Raw genomic sequence first — 20,064 nt, 5'->3', positions numbered from 1 at the left:
GTGCATCGTACTCGCGCGTGGAGGGGAGGGATAGAGTGGAGCATACTTCCTTATGGCCCGACTTGAACGGATGGAGGGGAAGATGCGTGAAGACCGAACCGAAAGTTATTTTGTTTGTGGTCGCTCTATAGTTGACACATTTTCCGAGGGTACAGGCATTTTGGTGCTACACTAGTAGATTTTCTTCTGTGATCTAACACGTCGAAAGGCGCGAATCGTGTTTCATGTTGCTGTATAAAGAGAAACCCCTGTAGTTTTCATGCACACCGTATCTGTTCTTAATTACTACGTTCGATGATCCAAATACGTTGTCTGTCAGTCAGCAAGGTCATGCTTCGCGAACCACTCCAGCAATGTGATTGATCACACTGTTTTTATTTAACAACTCCTACACTCAGCAAATAAACAAAACACAGCTTTCGGTCACCTCATTATCTGTATTGTATTATGGATTGTTTACGGTGATTACTCTGCTTGTTCTGTTGAATTGGGATTGCTCGTGTAACCTATTAAGAAGTATAATTTGTTTGCTCTGTGCACGAGGAAACGTGAACGTCCTTTACGCCTTTACGCGGCACGTGGCTGCCTCACGCTTCTGACGTCACTTGTTTGGAAAACAAGAGATTTTGGCCGCCAAACATCTTGCACATAAACAATAGATTAAAAGGCGGCACTGTATGTACTGTATGTAGTGCATTCAAGATGTAAGAAACTATATTTTATCATCCAGTAGTTTAATATCTCTTCCATATGGCGGTTCCAAATTTTTTGTGACTGAAGATTTAAATTCTGCCACCTTGAAATGTGTTGATCTTCTGTTTGCCAAACCAGCAGTGACGACTCTATAAAAATAGATCAGACGTAGGGGGCAGTTCGGGGCCTCCGAGATGCGTATACTTCGTGTATACTCCGTATACGGGCCGCAACCTATGATGTTAAAAGGACTGATGACGTCAAAATATTAGTCGTGTGTTTTGAGGAAATACATGCATTTGAATGAGCGAGTTGTTCGAAAAAGAGTTCCTGTAAATGTATTTATTTCAGAGTAAGAAAAATAATTATTATCTCAAATTAAGCATAGTTATGTCCTGAACAGTTGAAAGTAAATTTATGGCTTTCTATATACAACATTTAATAACATTTTAGAAAAAAAAAGTGTGTTTAGCCAGTGCGAAGTACGAAGTGTGTGTGGTAATATTAATTACACGGATGCTGTATCCTGAAAAACAACTTTTTTGATTTTTACTATACGAGTATCTAGCTTGTCTACCGAAATGTGATATAATTATAAGGAGCTTAGGATACGAAATTCTTCTAACAATATTCTCCTGATAGAACATAAGGTTTTTTTATTGTGTTCTCCTTCTTTTTGCTTTGGACTTCTTAATTAAAGTAAGTTGCTTGCGTTAATATTCTCATTTTCCGTGTGATCGTAAATCCCTTTTCATAAACTTGAATTACTGTTAGATCATTTACGTCCTTTTAGCATCCACGTATTTCGAATAGGTTAGGATAGTATGTTTGTTGCATTAGTATATGTACGCTTTCTCTCTGCTCGATGCAAAATTTTTAATACGAAAAGTGAAAACTGATTATAATTAATTGAAACCTACAACCAAACCAGTCAAGCTTGTGCAGTCAAATATTTACCGGATTTCTAGAACATTAAAAATTTATTCAAATTACACACGGGAATTGAGTTTCAAAAGTTGGAAAAGTTTAATACGAAATTTCAATCTTACAAGCTCTTTCCTCAACCTTCTGTACGTAAACTTTTACAAAATTATCTTGCATGCATAACTTGAATCGTAAGTGTTTATTCCACATCAATTCAATAGCAATTATATATTAACGATGATAATTATTACGAACTTTGAGTAAGTTTCAATTGTAGTATAAAATGTTATCTCTATCGCCTTTTGTCCCTTGGTAATTTGGAAAATAAATGTACATTATGCAGAACGCTAAAGGTTGGATTTTACTTTTATCAATATTATTTACGTATTTTCTAATGTCATATAACATTGGAAATGTTCTTGAGGCGATAGCAACGTTCTGAGCGAATAAGAAAGGACGATTCAGTCAGAGAAATACATATTATACTCTTATAATACACTTTGTTAAATGTTGTAAATAGACTATACTTGACTAATCCTGTGACGTCACGGAAGCTGGTGTGAGGCCCGTATATAAATATCTCGGAGACCCCGGGCAGTTACGTTTAATATCCCCCAAATACCGTTCAAAAAGTGTGTTTGGACTAAAAGACTCTTAAAATGCAGTGGAGAGCTAATATTCCACCATGTGGCGCACTAAAATGCTTGACGAATGAAGGCCCGCTGTTAAAAAAACAGATTTCGTGCATTTTGTGAAACCCAGAGTTGTGGATCATTGCTGACTTTGGCAACATGGATTTTTAATGCCTTTAGTGTAAAGTTTCTACGCTTAACAATAATTATTGTATATCAATATATTTGACGAAAGGTGTAGTTTTCTGGCTGCCATATTTAAATCCAATATGGCACTCGACAGAGGCAGATAAGGGCGTTTTGGGCTCTACGTAGTCGAATGCTAACCATAGACAAAAGTGCATATTGGTTGCCACAAGTGAACCTTATTTTTCATCTGTCCTGTCCACTAGTTAACGAACGTCAAATTCAAAGTCTGCCAGGGTTGAATATCCTGAACAGATCCACCTGTATAAAGTGAACCTTTTTTATAATTTGGGGAATTCCGATCCCATAATTACATCACGTGTAGCACATTTATTTCCATGTCGTATGTGTACTAGTGGATGTTATAGATTTACCATGATTTTCCAGGTCATTAGTGACAAGACCACTATTGCTAGTTATGTCAAAGACAGCAGCTGTTCTAAATTACATGCAGCGTGGAGGGAAAACAGATAATCAGCAATGCACTCTTCGATAATGTCCCACTGTATATGTATGTAGTCGTTAGGGAGTCCTCTGACAAGTCCATTTCATCGTTCTGTCATGTGGTTTATGTTCAGGAGCAAATGCTATTTATATTTATTGTTGCTGGTCGTTGCTGCTGATGTAAGTTGCATGAAAATTTGTTATTTATTTTTTGCTACTTAAAAATTGATATCCATGGAATAGAATCGTGAGTTTTAACTGAATATAATTTACTTTTTTTTTCAATTTATATTGAAACAAAGCGTTCAAGACGCAATATAATCGACAATTGAAATGTCTTGGATAAGCTAGAAGGTCAAACTGACCACGACTATTTGCAGTGATTTCTCCCTTTCATCTTGTGTGTTTTTAATCAATGGACTCTTACTTCCTCTGGTGCTGAGGGTGTCAGATGCTTGTTTGGCGTTTTGTTCCAATTTTTCGTCCTTTTCATCGCATTTCGTCCACGCTCTGTCTGAAACAGAGCATTCATGACTCAAAAAAAATCGATAATTAAAGTTGTTGATCAACGTTCTTATCGAAACTCTTGAAAGGTATGGAAATTGCACTCGTAAACGATCAAAGAAAAATTTTCAATTTCACATTTTACCGAAAGGTGGCAGTGTGTACGGCGAGGAAAAGAAATATTTAAATAGACTAACGATTAGCCTTATCAAGGTGTAATTTTCTCTTCCAAATGAAGATGTATTTTCTCGGTATTGTAGTCTAAATGTATTCTGAGACACCAGATAAACTGTGTGAACCCAATTATATAAAATCCAATTTCCAGACATTTATATGGGCAGTTGCTTTTCATTTTGTTTATCTAAACTAGAACTTTTTTTACGGTTCGTTGTCGAATATATTCTATCACATCACTCGCTGCTCTTGAAATATACATTATTCTTTGGTTTAATTGCGATTAATAAATACAGAGAAGAATATTCCACAGCCTCTTCTATCCTTTCCCGCAAATCACAAACACGTGCTTACACTTTTCGCATGTTTTACAGTTGTTTGTTCTAATCTCTATTTAAAAAAAAAAAAAAAAAATACAGAGGTATTCCTCGTACTTCTTGAATATATTTTATTCAGGTTTGCGTTTCTCACAACCACATTTACAGGGTCGGTTTCCCTTCACCACGGAATAAATACAGATAACAAGCTGTTCGATAATAGATTTCCATGCCACGTGTTCTGATTGGTCGACAGTCTGGCTTCATTTAGAACCGTTTCCAAAATAAGAATTCCTGAACGTTCACTATAAAAACAAGATAGAATTAACATGTGCTCTGACAAGTAACAGATGTTAAGAGAAAACGTCTTGAAGCATAACAAAAGATAGATTACAGGTCCTCACAATGTGTTCAGTAGACAGAGCAGTCAAATGACGTCATCATATGGATGCATTTGACTCTCCAAAGAATGAATGATAACGTAATACTTTTAACAGCTTCTTGCTATGAATTTCTCACACATGCGTCAACAACGTTCAATTGTTCTCAGAAAGCCTTAATTGGTTGAAACGCACTTTAGAATAGACATTATGGGCAAATCTGCGAGGGTTTCCCAACTATGATTTACGAAGATTCCCAAACACAAAAATGTTCCCTGCGGGCTTACTTATAAGTAGCAACATTTTTATTTCATGAACGCCAGTTTTAAGTAATTCAAATATTTTGTATCTTCACCAGGCAAAATCAGGAGGATGATTTCAGTTAGCTTGCAGCTTTTGTGGCTGTATCTGTCCATAAACACTAGCTGTGCATTCATCTTCCCAGTAAACGGAACGAGGACTATCAGCGAACTTTCTTCAAGCGTGGAAGCCATCTTGGTGAAGTATTTCGACACCACAAGGACTCTAGTACTGCTCGACGCGGAGGTTTTTCACGTTCCAAGCTTCCAAGGTGCGTTCCTCAGGGTTCGTACCGATATGGATGACGTCACAACAGAGAGATATGCATCTCTCGAGAGTCAATCACATGCGAGCTCTACCGATTATGTCTTTACCTTGAAGAATCCTGTTGATTTTGTAAGGAAGATCCACCAGGCGAAGACACTTAGCTTCTGGAACCCCCGTCGTAAGTTTCTTGTCGTCTTCACCGGTCTTCGACACACTGCTGAGGATATTAGAGGCATAGTTGAGGAGCTTAAAAGGGAGCGGATGTTCAATGTGGTCCTGGTTGCTCTGTCAACGCACTCCAGTTCTGAGTTTGAAGTGGATGATTACCGCGATGGTCAGTCCATAGTCCTGTACACGTACTTCCCGTTTACCGACTCCCACTGTTTGCCCGGTGCAAAAGAGGTCAGTTTGGACAGATGGCAAAACGAACGTTTCGTTCGCAGAGCTGATTTGTTCCCGGACAAACTCAAAGACCTATTCGGGTGTACCCTTCGCTTGGCAGGGTTCATATACGAGCCTCTCTTCATGATGGAGAACCATGACGGCAAAGTGAGCCCAGCAGGACTGAATGGTGAAACAATCAACCTACTCTCTGAGAAAATGAATTTCACCATGGTCGTCAGTGCCCCTTACGATTTACCAGATTACGGCGCTAGGCTTCCCAATGGAACCTATACGGGGACTCTAGGCAAGGTCATCTCTGGAACTTATGAAGGCAACTTCTTAGAGGTCAAAATAGATTTCAGTAAGTATACTGACTTTGATACACCCTTCGCGAGGGACACTATCTACGTGGTCTGGATTACCCCTCAGCCCACCCTGTATCCCCTCTGGATGAGTATATTCTTCCCGTTCCAGCCAATCCCATGGGTCTCAGTCGTTGGATCATATCTAGCTGTTGTGGTGACCGCCAGGCTCATCTCAAGAACTCTACGCGAGAAGGATATAGACATGTACCATTCTCCGCTCATGTACAGTTTGGCAATACTCATAGGAGCATCAGCAGACGAGCCGCCAGCCAGATTCCTACTGCGAATGTGGTTCCTTAACTGGGTGTTTGCTTCGCTGATAATTAGCAACTGTTATCAGGCGAGTCTCTTCAGCTTTCTCACCAGGCCCAAGAAGCATCCTCCAATAACGACAATGGAGGAGCTCCTGGGCTCAGGATTGTCCATGGGTGGATTCACGTACCTCAAGGAAGTCCTAGCAAATTCCGGAGACGAGACCATGGAAGCAATCGCCGATAAATGGGAGAAGGTTGACAAGGTGAGAATAGGATACTGGAGGATCATAGAGAAAGGAGATTATGCGCTGCTCTGGGAGACGCTGTTCACAGAGTTCGTCGTCCTCAACAACTCCTTCTTCGATTCTCACGGGAAGTCCTTGTTCCACATCGTTCCCGAAATAGTATTCTCTCACCCTTCGGTGTTCCTCCTAAGAAAAGGATCGCCGTATCTGAACATCTTTCAGGAGAAGATAGACATCTCCGAGCAATCAGGTCTGCTCATGAAGTGGAAGAGAGACACGCTACTGTCGCTGCGAAGTCGCACGCAGACGCAAAAGCGGTTCAAAAGCGAGGAAGACAGTGTTGCCATAAACCTCGATAGTATCGTAGGAGCTTTTGCGCTACTGCTAGCTGGTCTGATCTTCAGTGCGGTCATATTTGCCACGGAACTGATGAGGTATAGATTCGAGAAGACATAGCTACACCACTGTCGAACATCTACCTAACTGTTCCTGAATATCGCACACCATAGCCAAGGAGTATCTCTTAGTACCAGTGCTTCAAATCCCTTATACAGTCAGGAGTAAATTGCCATTGTTCGGCCTTTTTGACAATTATGCTGAAATTCCTTCCTCTCGTACCCTATTCCGAAAAACAACGTTGTATCGTGCCTGTTGGCTTGTACTTTTACCTGGTTTGCCTGTTTCCTAAAAATGTATATACATTATAGGAATTTTAGGGTATCTTGACTATTTATTTGCTCTTGACTCTTGCGATTTTTATCACATAGAAGTTAACCAAACTGGTTTCCTTTGACTTGTGTTCTTTATTAATACCAGAGAGTTCACAGATGATGAAATTCAGAGTGAACACCGTATAGCTTCGTGTGTTTCAAGCATATCATACTGGATTTTGAAATACGTCACCAAAGAATGGTATATCCTACTACAGGAGTGTTAAAAGTAAGTTTGTTACTGTCATCATTGTGTGCTACTTTTGTGTTTGCTGTTTCTTCAAATTGTGTCCAAAATACCGACAGAGGAACATTGGAACTTTGTGGTTTTGCTTGGAATATGATGAAAAGAAATACATTTCCTGTATGCGCCGTCATTTCTGTAGTTAGCACGTGAAAGAGTATTTCCCCCCTCGACAATGGCCTACTTCCGACAGAAATTAAGAGATCAGATCTACGACATTCTCTAAGAAAACTGGACAAATTGCTTCGGTGAGGCCAAACGATTGCAAGTTTCTCATTAAAGTCAAACACAATTTTTGTTTAATTATTTTTTAAGCTTGTAAAAATAAACAGAAAACATGTTTAGCTTCTTCTTTTTTACCTTATTGTCTACACGGTGATATGTGTGGAATGATCAGTGAAGGAATTATTCCCTCTAGTTTTTCGTATCTTACTCTTCCCTTGGAAGCATTGATTATCTTCTCTGTTTTATATGCTTTGGTAATCTTGTGAACCATTTTTATATTATCCTGTCATGTTTAAGCTCTTATAAACTTGAAATTGTATATTCTATATGTCACTATGTATGAACATTAATCCTTCTTGATTGAACGCATTTCTATAACTGACATTGGATATTGTATTTGTATTTTCCAACTTATAAGACTAATACATGATGCACTGTAGTGAAATGTATTAAACTCATCCTGAAAAGAATCATAATTGAACAAACATTGCATTTCTGTCATAAATAATGAACAGAATCCGAGAAGTCTTTTCTCTCACACACGCACACTTAAACATGTGTATGTGTGTGACCTGTAGCTTCACAAAGTTTCTGGAATTCATTCTCCTTTATGGAAAAATCTAAAGTACTACACTGACTAAGTATTAAAAACTAATATAAATATTGCGTATGTTGATGTGCTCATGCTAATGTTAAAACTACTTTTCATGAAATGTTGCAGTGAAAACCTTTATCGAAATCGAGGAATAAGCTAACAGACCGGCGTGTCATGTAATATACGAAATACTATTGGCTGTTGCAATTAACCACTCCCACAGTTGCGATTCCCACATGGTTTTTGTAAATACACAGCAGTCGACGCAATTAACTGATGGACCTTTGAGCCATGTAAGAAACTCTCTACTATTGGCCGACGCTATTAACCATGCCCTTTGTTGCGATTTCCACATTGGTTTCGAAAATATTCAACCAGGACCAGTGATGTGCGTCTATACGTAAACAACATCTACGTGTAGACAATGTAGACCATGCAATACGCGTAGGAAATATAATCTATGTAACCAACATGGCGATCATGTAGGATTTGCATTCTAACGTTGCAGAAGTGTAATGGAATTATCCTGCGTTTCGATTCTTGAAGTAGCATGAAAAATACCTTGCGCTATTCCGATTGCGAACAATTTTCCTCCAAACACAATAAATGAAATGCACAGTTTTCTGAATAACTAATTTGTATAGTTCTTTTAACATTAACATAAATGTTCCTCTAAGCCATGGAAAAAATTCGAAAGGGTAAAGTAGAAGTTTCAGCCCCCTTCCCCCCTCGTCCCGCCTTAACGACGTCCCTGCGTAGAATCACTGCCGCGCACTTTGAGTCCCAAGTGTGCAGGTAGTGAACGTGCTTAGCCATAGAATCATGCAAAAATATTGAGAATCACGCTTCCAGGCTGATCAAATGTTACAGTTGACGAAACCTGGCCTTTTGATGCGTATTTTGTGAATTCTAGGTGAATAATCAAACAAATAAACCTAAACAGCAATTTAGAGCGACCTTGTCTATTATAATTGCTTATTGCTTAATGCAAGAAACTTCTCACTAAACTTACCCGGTGTTGATAAGATTCTACAAGCCAGTGATTTCTTAAGCGCCTTCTACACGATCAAATTAATCATGAACAAGTCGTTGAATTGAACGCAATTGAAAGTCGTTGAACAGCGTTCCTTGGAAATCTTGAATGGTCTGAAATTGCTCATGTACAGTACGATCAAAGAAACTTGGACAAGTTCATATTTGACCAAAACGCGGCATGGAAAGAAATATATAGTCTAGAGATAACAGAGATAATTTTATTTTCAAAGGAAGAAGTAGGACATATTAGAAACTAGAAAGAAGTGTGATGTTGATTTTCTCGAATCCGCTTTAGACGGAAGCATTTCCTTTAACATTTTTTGCATAAATGCTAAGAAATGCTTCAAAAAATCTTATAGCAGATAGTACGTACTTTACACGAAAGCATTTCTTGGAACATTTCGGTGCGATTACAATGTATAATATATACAGCACGAAAGGCACATCCAGTTACACCATCTATGGTGAGTGCACGGTGTTTACAATTGAAAGAAACTAAAATATTCTTCCATCCGTGTACAGTAAACGCTATAAAGTATGCATTTAATCTTATTATTGAATTATTTTGTACCTAAAACCTTTCTATAGGCAACGTTATTCCTCTCGCTTGAATAGTTATCGTCTTTTTAAAATTTGAAGTGATACATTGTTTACATCTCACCCGGCCGCCATTACATCTGCATTCGTGACCTAGAGGTCGCTTTTCGATTTCAATAGCATGTGCTCTGATTGGTCGACAGTCAGGCTAGGATCACGTTAATTAGAACCATTCCTGAATAGAAATTCTTTGACCGAACCTTGGATCCAATGAGAAAAATGGCGTTGTCTCTGACGTCATTTCCTTTTAAGCGTTCAATTCAAGGACTTATTCATGATTTATTTGATCGTGTACAAGGCGCTTAACACACAATCCCAACCCACCATAACACCCCCCAAATTTCCTCGAAAACGTTCAGCGAAGGTCCAATACTTCGTTATTTTTACCCTTGCACCATCGTAAATACAAACTTTCTCCTACCTAATACGACATTAAAGCGGTCCACAAAGGAGTTGAAATTATTGTTACATTTGGTGTTAAAATTCAGGGATGGCAACCCTGCTGACGCTCTACTCGTTGCCGTGGCAACTAGGTAACAACGCGCGACATCTGTCGTCGCTCAACAGAAAGAAACAGCAGTGCTGAGGGGCTTAATTTGTTGTTGGTCAGGATATCTCGGTGTTTGTGTTTCTTTGGGTTCTTGTTGTTGTTTACCACGCGCTAGTGATTGTTAACTTGACAACAATGGTGTCGTTCAGCAGAACAGGGTTGTTGGAAAGCGAGAAGAAGAAAGTGAAGCGACGAAAGAGAGTGAGTGATAACAGCTTTTATACTCAACTCGTATTAACTACTGTGCAGTTCAAATGGCTAGCTTTTGGTCAATATCTCAGGAACCAACAGGCGTAGGGATACAAAATTGGGTATACAGAAAGGCTTAATAGAAACATTACTAACCATACTATCGGTTTAGTGTAATCAAATTTAAAATTGTACAACTAGGCAGAACCAGTGATGTGCCGTAGACTATAAGTTTACGTCTACATGCGTTGTCTACACGTAATCTACGCGTAGAATACATTGGGTTGTAGTTTACATAGACAATCTAAAGTGCATTAAAATTAATTTTCAAGGGTTTCATGAAAGGAAAGTGACATTTTCAACTGTATTCGTTCCTAACGAAATTAAAAGAATCCTATTTACAACAAAATTTCTCTTCTCTTCTATTATCAACTATGGAGGAAGATAAATAGTATGCAAAAAACAACAACAGATGGCAGTCGTGAGGCAAGAGTGGTCTTTTCCCCATAAAACACTAGAATATTTCTTATATTAGGTTTCTTCCTAGGTGAGAAATTGTTCGAATTTGGAAGGGAGCGTATGAAAAGTTCTCCTCACACATCAGCAACTGATACGTAGTATAATTTTATTTTAATTCCACGGATCACTTCGCTAAGTTATCACCATTCGCCATGTTGTTTACATCGATTACGTAATCTACGTGTATAAAATAGTCTACGTGTAGAATGTAGACTATCATTGTTTACGCGTAGACGCACATCACTGGGCAGAACGCTAAATTATGGGCGTCTGTTCACATGGCCAGTATAATTCTCTATGGGACCTGCGTGTTCGTGATCGACCCTTCATCTTATCACCACGCAACCCCTTCTTCTCAATTTGCCAAAAGTGGCAGAAAAGGTAAATAAATCAATCAATCAATAAGCTAAAATACAGTAGTAAGTATGGATTGAGAATTTCCTTTGTATTTGAATTTTTGTTTTAAGTCCACTTTTTGCACAGATAGACTAATCGAGACTGGAAATACAGTTTAATGTGTTATCCGAACCAGTGTGCGCCTCCTCCATCGGGTATCGAACCCGTGACCATTTGGTTCAAAGTAGTGGCGGCGATTAGGGGGGGCGAGGGGGCAGTTGCCCCCCACTTTCCGCCACATTTGCCCCCGCACTATGCTAAATCTTATCTACAATGGAAAATGTACTGTCTTTGCCCCCCCCCCCCGTTTTGGCATCTTGGCCCCCCGGTTTTCGGACCCAATCGCCGCCACTGGTTGAAAGTGAAAAATACACCAGCGGGACATACAAAATGAACTGTTTTATAAGCACTGGCAATTTGCAGTAACTCACTATAGAAGAAATATACTGGCTACTTTTACAGGGTGAATGAAAAGTCACCAACCTTTTTGTGTCTTTAACTTCGTATTTTTAAGAATTTAAAACTTTCTCAGAACGTTTTTGAATTACCACAGTTTTCAGTTTCACAGACTTGAACGAAAATAGCGTGATGATCTAAATATGAGGTACCAGTTGTGCTTCATAGAATGGAGTTGGGGTCAATTGCAAGCGGTAAAAGTGACATCGAAGTTCCAAAACAAATACAATATAATAAAACTGCAACAAGAAGTCCTGAAGAGGGATGTCTGAATGAACAGAGTTGGATGTAGACTGTTTCATGTGGACACAATGAATGTGCACGATAGGGACAGGGTTGTGTTTTATTTATCATTGTAAATATCAATGTTTATAAGTTGTGCAAGACAATATCATGTAAGAAATATGAATATAAAAGATGATGAGATAAAACTCATGAAGGGACAGTCACAAAGAAAATCCTATCTCCAGACTACGGCTCTGTCCGAAAGGTACAAAGTCCAGACTTAAGGTATGGTCTTGACGGAAGTGACGTCATCTAGTACAATTCGAAACCGCAAAGTTCACGAGGAATCGAGACCACAGGGCAGAGCACGCCAAGTTGCAGGCTCGGTCACGTGACAAGTGGACTTGTTGTTCATTTGTTTGAAATCGCGGAGGTAGAAATTGTTGGTTGCAGTTGTTGTAATGCGTGGAAATGTATGTATTAGAATATTTGAAAATGCTATGTGATTTCCGTGGTGAAATACAAGTGTTTAAAACGTGGAAAACCAACGTGTCCTCGGTTATATCAACTGATCGTATTTGGCGCTGCAGTCGAAGTACAATTCGAAAGATTTTCACTTCCAGTCCACGACTTGAAGACCGCACTGCGAGACCATACTCGGAGGATGGTCGCTTCAAGTACGGTCTTGTACATTTCAGACACGGCCTGGGAATCAAATTCAAAACTTCGGTGGAGCGTTCACGAGTCTAATCGCAGCGTGTTCAATCAGGGTGGCTTATTTTTAATAATTTGTAATAATTTCCATGGCATTTCCGTTGATTGCTTGTTTTAAGTGTATCTTTTTGAACTAATATTTTACTTTTTTAAAAATAATTTTAAAACATATCTCCCATATCAAAACATTATGTTCGTAAATATGTATTTTCGCATGTTTTAGCAATATTTTCTTATCTGATATCTCTGACATAAGTCTTAGTAATTTTTATGGCATTTCTATTGGTAGCCCATATTTAAACCACAACTTCAAAACCCGTAATTTTACAACTTTTTGGATATCTCTACTTTGGGGGGAATTAAGTAGCGAAAAAAATATATTCTAAAGATGTATATTTTAGTGTTGTTTTCTTGATATTTGAAAGTTTAACTAAGAGAGGAGCGAAAGAAAAATAGCTGGCCATATTTGGATCATTTCCTCTAACATACATATTTGAGCAGAAAACTTCTATCATGTAAAAAAGAAAGATGTATTTTCCAAAAACTCATTATGCAGAAATTCAATATCAAATAAATATTGCTTTGTATTAATTACTAACTGGGTTCATTTTCAAAAAGTATTGTTAATTGTTATTAGTTTTAAATTACAATCAATAATTCCAGGTGAAGAAAGTGGAGTTCCACGATTTGACACGACCAGCCCCTTACACCTTGCGGCCCTTTGCTGGGATATACAACCCCTTCCCCTACGGGTGCTCGATACTTTGCAACCACCCTGCGGACGACGAAGCCAGGGACATTGTTCGAAAGATCAGGGATGCTTGGGTGAGTAGCTGCGTTTGTTTGGTAATTGCACTGTATTTTTAGTAATGTGTAGCATAAAGGTGACCATACACGAGCCGATTAATTAATTGAAAAAAATTCAAGAGCAAAATGTGGCTATAATCAGAACGCTATGTCAGGACTCTTGACATTCTGTAATTAGTGACTTGGCTTGTGTACTGCAGTGGAAGTAACGAATTACTTATTGATATTAGGAACTGTAACTCGATTACTGGAAAGAGGAGATTTACTCTGGAATAGGAAATATTTCAGGGAGCATTTTTTCTTTTTTTTAAGGAGAAGAATTTCTATCAAAACATACATTTCTTTCTATGAAACGGGATGCTTGTGGAAATACAAATGTTTATTTACGAATTTCTGCGAAATTATATCAAGCTAAGTGAGATTACAGTGGTGCAGGAACGGGGGGCACAGGGTTTCATTGTTCCCTGCGCAAAAATAATTAAGGGGGTACAGTACCTCCCTAAATATTTTGATTCCAATTGTACCGCCTCAAATAATTTGACAGATGCTAGATGCTCTCGTTCAAAGAATCTCATCTTTAGCCGCTAAAGGCAAAAATTTTGTTGGAAACCATAATACTACATTGTGGTACTTACCCTATGTGATCTGTGTTCTCGGATAACTTAATGGGGGAAAAAAGATTGTTTAAAATTAGAGTAAAAGTTTAGAAATTGAAATCTGTGTGATCTGTTCTAAATGGAATATGTGTGTGTCCTCGTGCGCGTGTATATGTATGTGTGTATATACGGTATATATACGTATCACGAGCGTATATTCTAGGCTAACTAGGCTATCTGCGAAGCCTGAAGTCTAGAGAATAAAATACGGGAGAAAAATCGATCAGAGATTGTAAATGTTATTATTCATATCAGTGAGATGATGATGATGATGCTGATTCTGGAGTTGGTAACCTGATTTCTTATGAGTTGGTAACCTGATTTCTTATCAGTTGGTAACCTGATTTCTTATGAGTTGGCAACCTGATTTCCTATGAGTTGGCAACATGATTTCCTATGAGTTGGCAACCTGATTTCCTATGAGTTGGCAACATGATTTCCTATGAGTTGGCAACCTGATTTCCTATGAGTTGGCAACCTGATTTCCTATGAGTTGGCAACCTGATTTTCTATGAGTTGGCAACCTGATTTCCTATGAGTTGGCAACCTGATTTCCCATGAGTTGGCAACCTGATTTCCCATGAGTTGGTAACCTGATTTCCCATGAGTTGGTAACCTGATTTCTTATGAGTTGGTAACCTGATTTCCTATGAGTTGGCAACCTGATTTCCTATGAGTTGGCAACCTGATTTCCTATGAGTTGGCAACATGATTTCCTATGAGTTGGCAACATGATTTCCTATGAGTTGGCAACCTGATTTCCTATGAGTTGGCAACCTGATTTCCTATGAGTTGGCAACCTGATTTCTTAGGAGTTTTGTAAATTTATTTCTATTTATAGCGTAGGACCACGTGACATAGTGAGATAGCTCAGATCTTGGACTCAGTATACGCCACTGATACGTGTGTGTGTGTGTGTGTGTGTGTGTGTGTATACACGCGCGCACACACTACGTCCCACACCCATACTCGAACACACAGATACACAAATATACATATATATGTATAAATATCTGTGTGTGTGTAAAAGACGTCTCTATCCCAAGTCACCCAAATGTCAACCTCCCTTCCACTACTGGTAATACACTCTTGACTGCATTTTGCGGACTGCCGAGGTTCTGTCGTCTGGACGTACGGCTAGTTTAATCCTCCGTGGGGCTCGTGTTTGTGCGCTGCCCTTGTGTTCTTGTGATTATCATTTCATCTTTTATCACTATTCATCCTCATCTTCGCGATTAGCCAAGTGTGTAAGAAAAGTGAAGTAAAATGAATAAAATAAATCAATCTGTATACGTATGTCTGTATTGAGTGTGTGGTGCGTGTTGAACTTTGTCAAAAATGTCTCTGCGCTACTGTAATACTGCATGAGATTACGAAACCGATTTCTCACAAGACGTTTATTCCAGATCTGCGAGGGAAAGATCTGCCTTCTTCCAGAGGAGTTGGAAGCGATTCAGGCTGGACTGATAGTTCCCCAGACTTTCCACACAGGCCAGCGCCTCCTGACAGCAGAGGGCCACGTCCCGGAGGAGCTATTCCGCCGCTACACGGATACCGACTCCCGCCCTGTCACTCCAACCCCGACGGTGGCCAGTTTGACGACGAAGAGCTCCGCCCGCCGCTGCGTGACGCCGGAACCCGCCATGACGCGCGAGAGGAAGCTCCTGCTGGTCGACCTGAGGAGAAGCCACAGCATAGAGACCCTCAGCTGGAAGGTGTCCGTCCGGGAGACGACGCCAGCGCCGTCTCCCGCGCCCGAAAGGCCTGGCCTACCTCCGCTGACGTCATCCACGAAGACACCCAGGCAGTTGATGGTGGAGCAGGTGAAGCTGGTGCCGCATCCTCCTCCGGTACCAGTGGCGACAGTGAAATCTGTTCGATTCAGGAAGCCGCAGATGAAGAAGAAAGCCACGTCCGATTCGGAGGTGGAGACATCTGTTGACAGGAGCGAAGCTGACCAGGAGGTACGTATCGTTATGGTTTAATATTAGTGACGCTTGCTGAGAGTTAGCAAGTATATCATTGCTTTCGGTTATATGTATAGTGACAATATACACGCTGTCTCGGGAACCTGTGTAGCAAGGCCGCACATAGCGGTAGAGAAGAGGAGAAAGCGAGTGAGTGTAACAAAGCAGAGCGCGCTGCTGCAAATGGCTGGTAGCTGCAGCTGCGTATTCCACTCTGTACACTCGTTTCCCATCTTACGCGTTCGTTGGTCGAGCCTTCTCGAGCCACTACTTGTACGAGACTTCTTTTCGTTCGCTTGCTCCATGGGTGTCTCCCTCTGGAGGGACAATGCTAAAAGAAAATTCTCGAGCTCAGTCTCCAATGAATCTTAACTTACTCCCCAGTTGAGGGTGATGTCTCGCGCAAGCGCAAACTTCAATTCGCTTGATGGTTAGTGGTCTTAGAAGCTATGTACTGTACGCCTAACCAGTTGGATACGGAAAATATTACCACAAGAAAGTTATTTAAACAGATATGAATTATTCCCGTTCTGAATACAATCATCTCGAAGCTGCACACCTAGGCTCCCATTACTCGAATGTTGAACTCCATAGTACACTTCTGTTCACAAAAAGTGGCACACTCGTTTGAGTTGAAGTCCAGCTTCGTAGCTGGAAGTACAGCCGAAGTAAATGTTCGGAAACCAGTAGTGTTGCTTACTATCAATCAATTTAACCATATGCAGGGAATTTCGTGTCTCTCAGACTCCAAGAAAAGGGCTAATGGAAAGAATGCAGCGTAAATATTAATTAACTGGATTTTCCACGTTTACAATTAAAGTAATATAATGTGAAATATTCCTGAAATTTATTTAAAAATGAAAGGCGTTTTCTATGTTCGTGACGAAGTAGTTATCACAATTCGTTAGAATGCAAGGGCCCCGGGTTCGAATTTGGCCTGAGCTTGGGTGTTCTTCATTGTCGCGAGTAGCCGAAAATGGAAGAAAAGCAACACTAAATAACGAAAAGTAAAAAACGCAATAAGAATAACGGAAACAGAAATAGTGCTGTTGGAATTCCTGAAAATGAATGCAAAAAAATCTTTAGGAAATAGTGTTATCCTAGTCCAGGAGAAGGCTTGAAGAATAAATAAACCCCTTCCCCGTACACTTTGGCAAACAGAATCGCAAAGTTGGCACTGAATATGCGATGGGAAAAAAATAGAAATCCTAAAGGAAGACGAGATTATGTCACAGCCAGGGGGGCCCATGAGAGGAGGTAACCACTCCCCCCACATCAGTCATCCAGGCTATTAAAAATAAATCAATGGTTGTCTTCTCATTTAACTTTAACAGTAAATTGATTTTTTGTAAAATAATAATTGTCGGGCTTTACTTGTTTTACACGTGCACGTTGGTTTCGTAATGGAGCACAAAAATAGAATTGTGACTCGTAAAATTCTTACCGAATGCATGAATGTCTCCGTAAATTCCATAATAATACTCTTCATTTTGAAATAAATAGTTTAAAATAAAAAAAAATATGTGCCGTTGGTTAATGAGATTCGTCGTCACATAGCAGAATCCGCTATATTGACGGAAACTAGAGAACGGTTATTACGGCGCGTGGAATCCAATACTCCGATCTGACATTGCCAATACCCAACGTACATTTCTAGCATACCAATGGAGACTCCCGGTATCAAAATGCTACTGAGCCAACATTCCATTCAACACTCACTACTATAGGGGGTACTTGTGGACATTTTTCAAAATATGCTTTATATATTTCAAAAATCACCAAAAACATAAAGAGAAATATTCAAAATCAAGGTAAAAAGTATTAAAAAAATAAAATAAAAATTTTGTTATATTTTGTCACTTTCTAGAGCAGTACAAAAAATAACCAAAAACATAAAGAGAAATATCCAAAATCAGGACAAAAATTAAAAAAAAAAAAACAAGCTAAAAATTCTGGCCGATGAGGACATTTTTCAAAATATGCCTTATATAAGATAAAAATCACCAAAAATATAAAGAGAAATATGCAAAATAAAGGTAAAAGTGTTAAAAAAAACAAGGTAAAAATTCTGCTACATTTTTGTCATTTTCTAGAGCAGGCGCCAATAAACGTAAGGTAAAAACCCAAAATCAGGGCAAAAAGTGTTAAAGAAAACAAGGTAAAAATTCTGCTATATTTTTGTTATTTTCTAGAGAATTTTTATTTTTGTAGGAAACCGATGGCGTTGTTTATTATTCTATATTATCTGATTCCGCTTTGATACAATAATCATCATGGTTTAACAAATTTAATGTCATGCTTTGTTTGCTTATCAAAGAGTTCTTTTTTACCTTTATATATAATTTTATATTTATCGTCAACAAGTTCTTGCATCAATTTATTAGTTAAGGTTTTGCTATATCGATCTGGTAAAAACAACTTCTTTTTGTTATCTAATGTAACGCGTGCTTTTAGACCATGCATTGTATTTACAATTTCACCATTGGTGATTTCATACGGTTTACCTATTTCTAAATCTTGCATCTTGATATACTCGAACGACGAATTTAACATTTTTTCTAATGATTTAGCGCCTAGGTATTTGTGTGATGACTGATTTATTTATAAGATAAAAAAATTATAAATAATAAATGTACAAGTTTATTTTATTTAATATCCATAAGGAATCGTGTCAATAACACCATCTTTTTCCGGTAAGATCACCCGTTTATCGTATTCCAATTTAAATTTTTTTTTTTGGAATTGTTTTGTTAACCAAAGTATGGGTTTTTCTGCTTTTTGTAATTTGGTTATATTCTAAAATAATTTGATCAATTTCTTTATTTAAAATCTTTATCATTTCAGCCATATTTAATTTCTGAGAGTTTACGTAATTTAATGTGAATCCTTTAATTTTGCACACAACTTTACCTTTTGATGTTTTATATGCATAGCTTTTTGGTCCTGTAGATATGAATTCTATTATGTAATCACCGCTTAATTCGTCTGTCCATTCTCCAAGCATGCAACCAGTTTTTACAGTGTTTGTACCATCATCAATGTATATAATAGAGTCAGTATCGTAATAAACTACTTTGTCACCTAGTTTGTCAAGCATATCATATAATCTCAATCTAGAATATGAGGTTGTAAATAATGCAATCAATATGTTTGTTTTTGTAGGATCTTCCAACCACTCATCTTTTGTTTGATACCTAACCTCAATCATGTCATCGTTGATTAATGAAAGGTTAATACATTCCAGTTTAGGATTTAATAATATATCATACAGATCTTTTGCTGAGTTGATATAATCTGTTGTTTCCATTTTTCTACGTTGACCAAACTTACCGTAGAATTCGTTCAAAAGTAGTTTAGCCATTGCACGTAAAACTGGATTAGGTTTAATGTTATTAATATCCAATTCGATACCTAATCTATTTTTTACATCTTCGACATACAATTCTTTAGTGCTGTAATCATTTTCCCATTCACTTGTTTCTAACTTTATTTTTAAAAATTTCGAAATATAGCTTTTGAACATGTTGGTGCTAGTTTCTTTAAAATGCCAAACTTCATATATCTTTGTTATCTTGTATCCCATTTCAATTGCTTTATTAATTTCAGGTGTACTCCATGTTCCATTAAATCTACTTTCAATATCTGTGTGATTGCATTCACGACTTTTAGAATAAACGCATTTACCACATAATGGAAATATCAATTTTTCTTCTTTAATAGGTAGTACTGGATGATATAACTTTCTTGGTGGTTGTACCTTGCATTTAATTAATCCAAACCAGTTAGAATCGTAATTTTGAGGATGTAATATTTTTATTGGATGACCAACAGGAAATTTGTCATAGAACATAACTGTTGGATACAAACTACAAATATCTATATATTTTAACTTTTTTCCACGAACGTGTAATTTACTTGCATTTGTTCGTCCACCAAAATAAGCATCCCTAGCGGATAGTGGTGTTATTATTTCGTTTATTTCACGTTTATGTTTTTTGTATGTAGGTTCCCAATCACACTCCCACATTTCTATAATATTGTACCCTTTATTTTTTAATTGCTGAGTAAACCGTTTTGTTTTTTCATGAAGGTCACCCATGCTTTCTTGCT

The 20,064-nt window shown here is 38.3% G+C and overlaps 2 protein-coding genes across 2 annotated transcripts in view; both read left to right on the top strand.

Moving 5' to 3' along the window:
- The first annotated feature begins 4,626 nt into the window (after positions 1 to 4,626).
- LOC145988947 (glutamate receptor ionotropic, delta-2-like) lies at positions 4,627 to 6,525 on the top strand. Its single transcript, XM_083124251.1, has one exon. The coding sequence runs from the start codon at positions 4,627 to 4,629 to the stop codon at positions 6,523 to 6,525; it is 1,899 nt and encodes a 632-aa protein (XP_082980377.1).
- A 3,635-nt stretch (positions 6,526 to 10,160) lies between these two features.
- The window catches only part of LOC145989193 (uncharacterized), a 37,525-nt gene continuing 27,621 nt past the window's right edge, over positions 10,161 to 20,064 (top strand). Inside the window, exons 1-3 of the mRNA XM_083124495.1 lie at positions 10,161 to 10,226; positions 13,188 to 13,349; positions 15,394 to 15,951. Coding sequence (XP_082980621.1) covers positions 10,161 to 10,226; positions 13,188 to 13,349; positions 15,394 to 15,951 — 786 coding nt within the window. The remainder of the gene's footprint in view (positions 10,227 to 13,187; positions 13,350 to 15,393; positions 15,952 to 20,064) is intronic.

The sequence above is a fragment of the Lepisma saccharinum genome, chromosome 6 (assembly GCF_977018435.1).
Source record: "Lepisma saccharinum chromosome 6, izLepSacc3.1, whole genome shotgun sequence".
Lineage (NCBI taxonomy): Eukaryota > Metazoa > Arthropoda > Insecta > Zygentoma > Lepismatidae > Lepisma > Lepisma saccharinum.
Note: the sequence above shows the minus strand (reverse complement) of the source record. Positions and strands in the feature narration are given on the sequence as shown.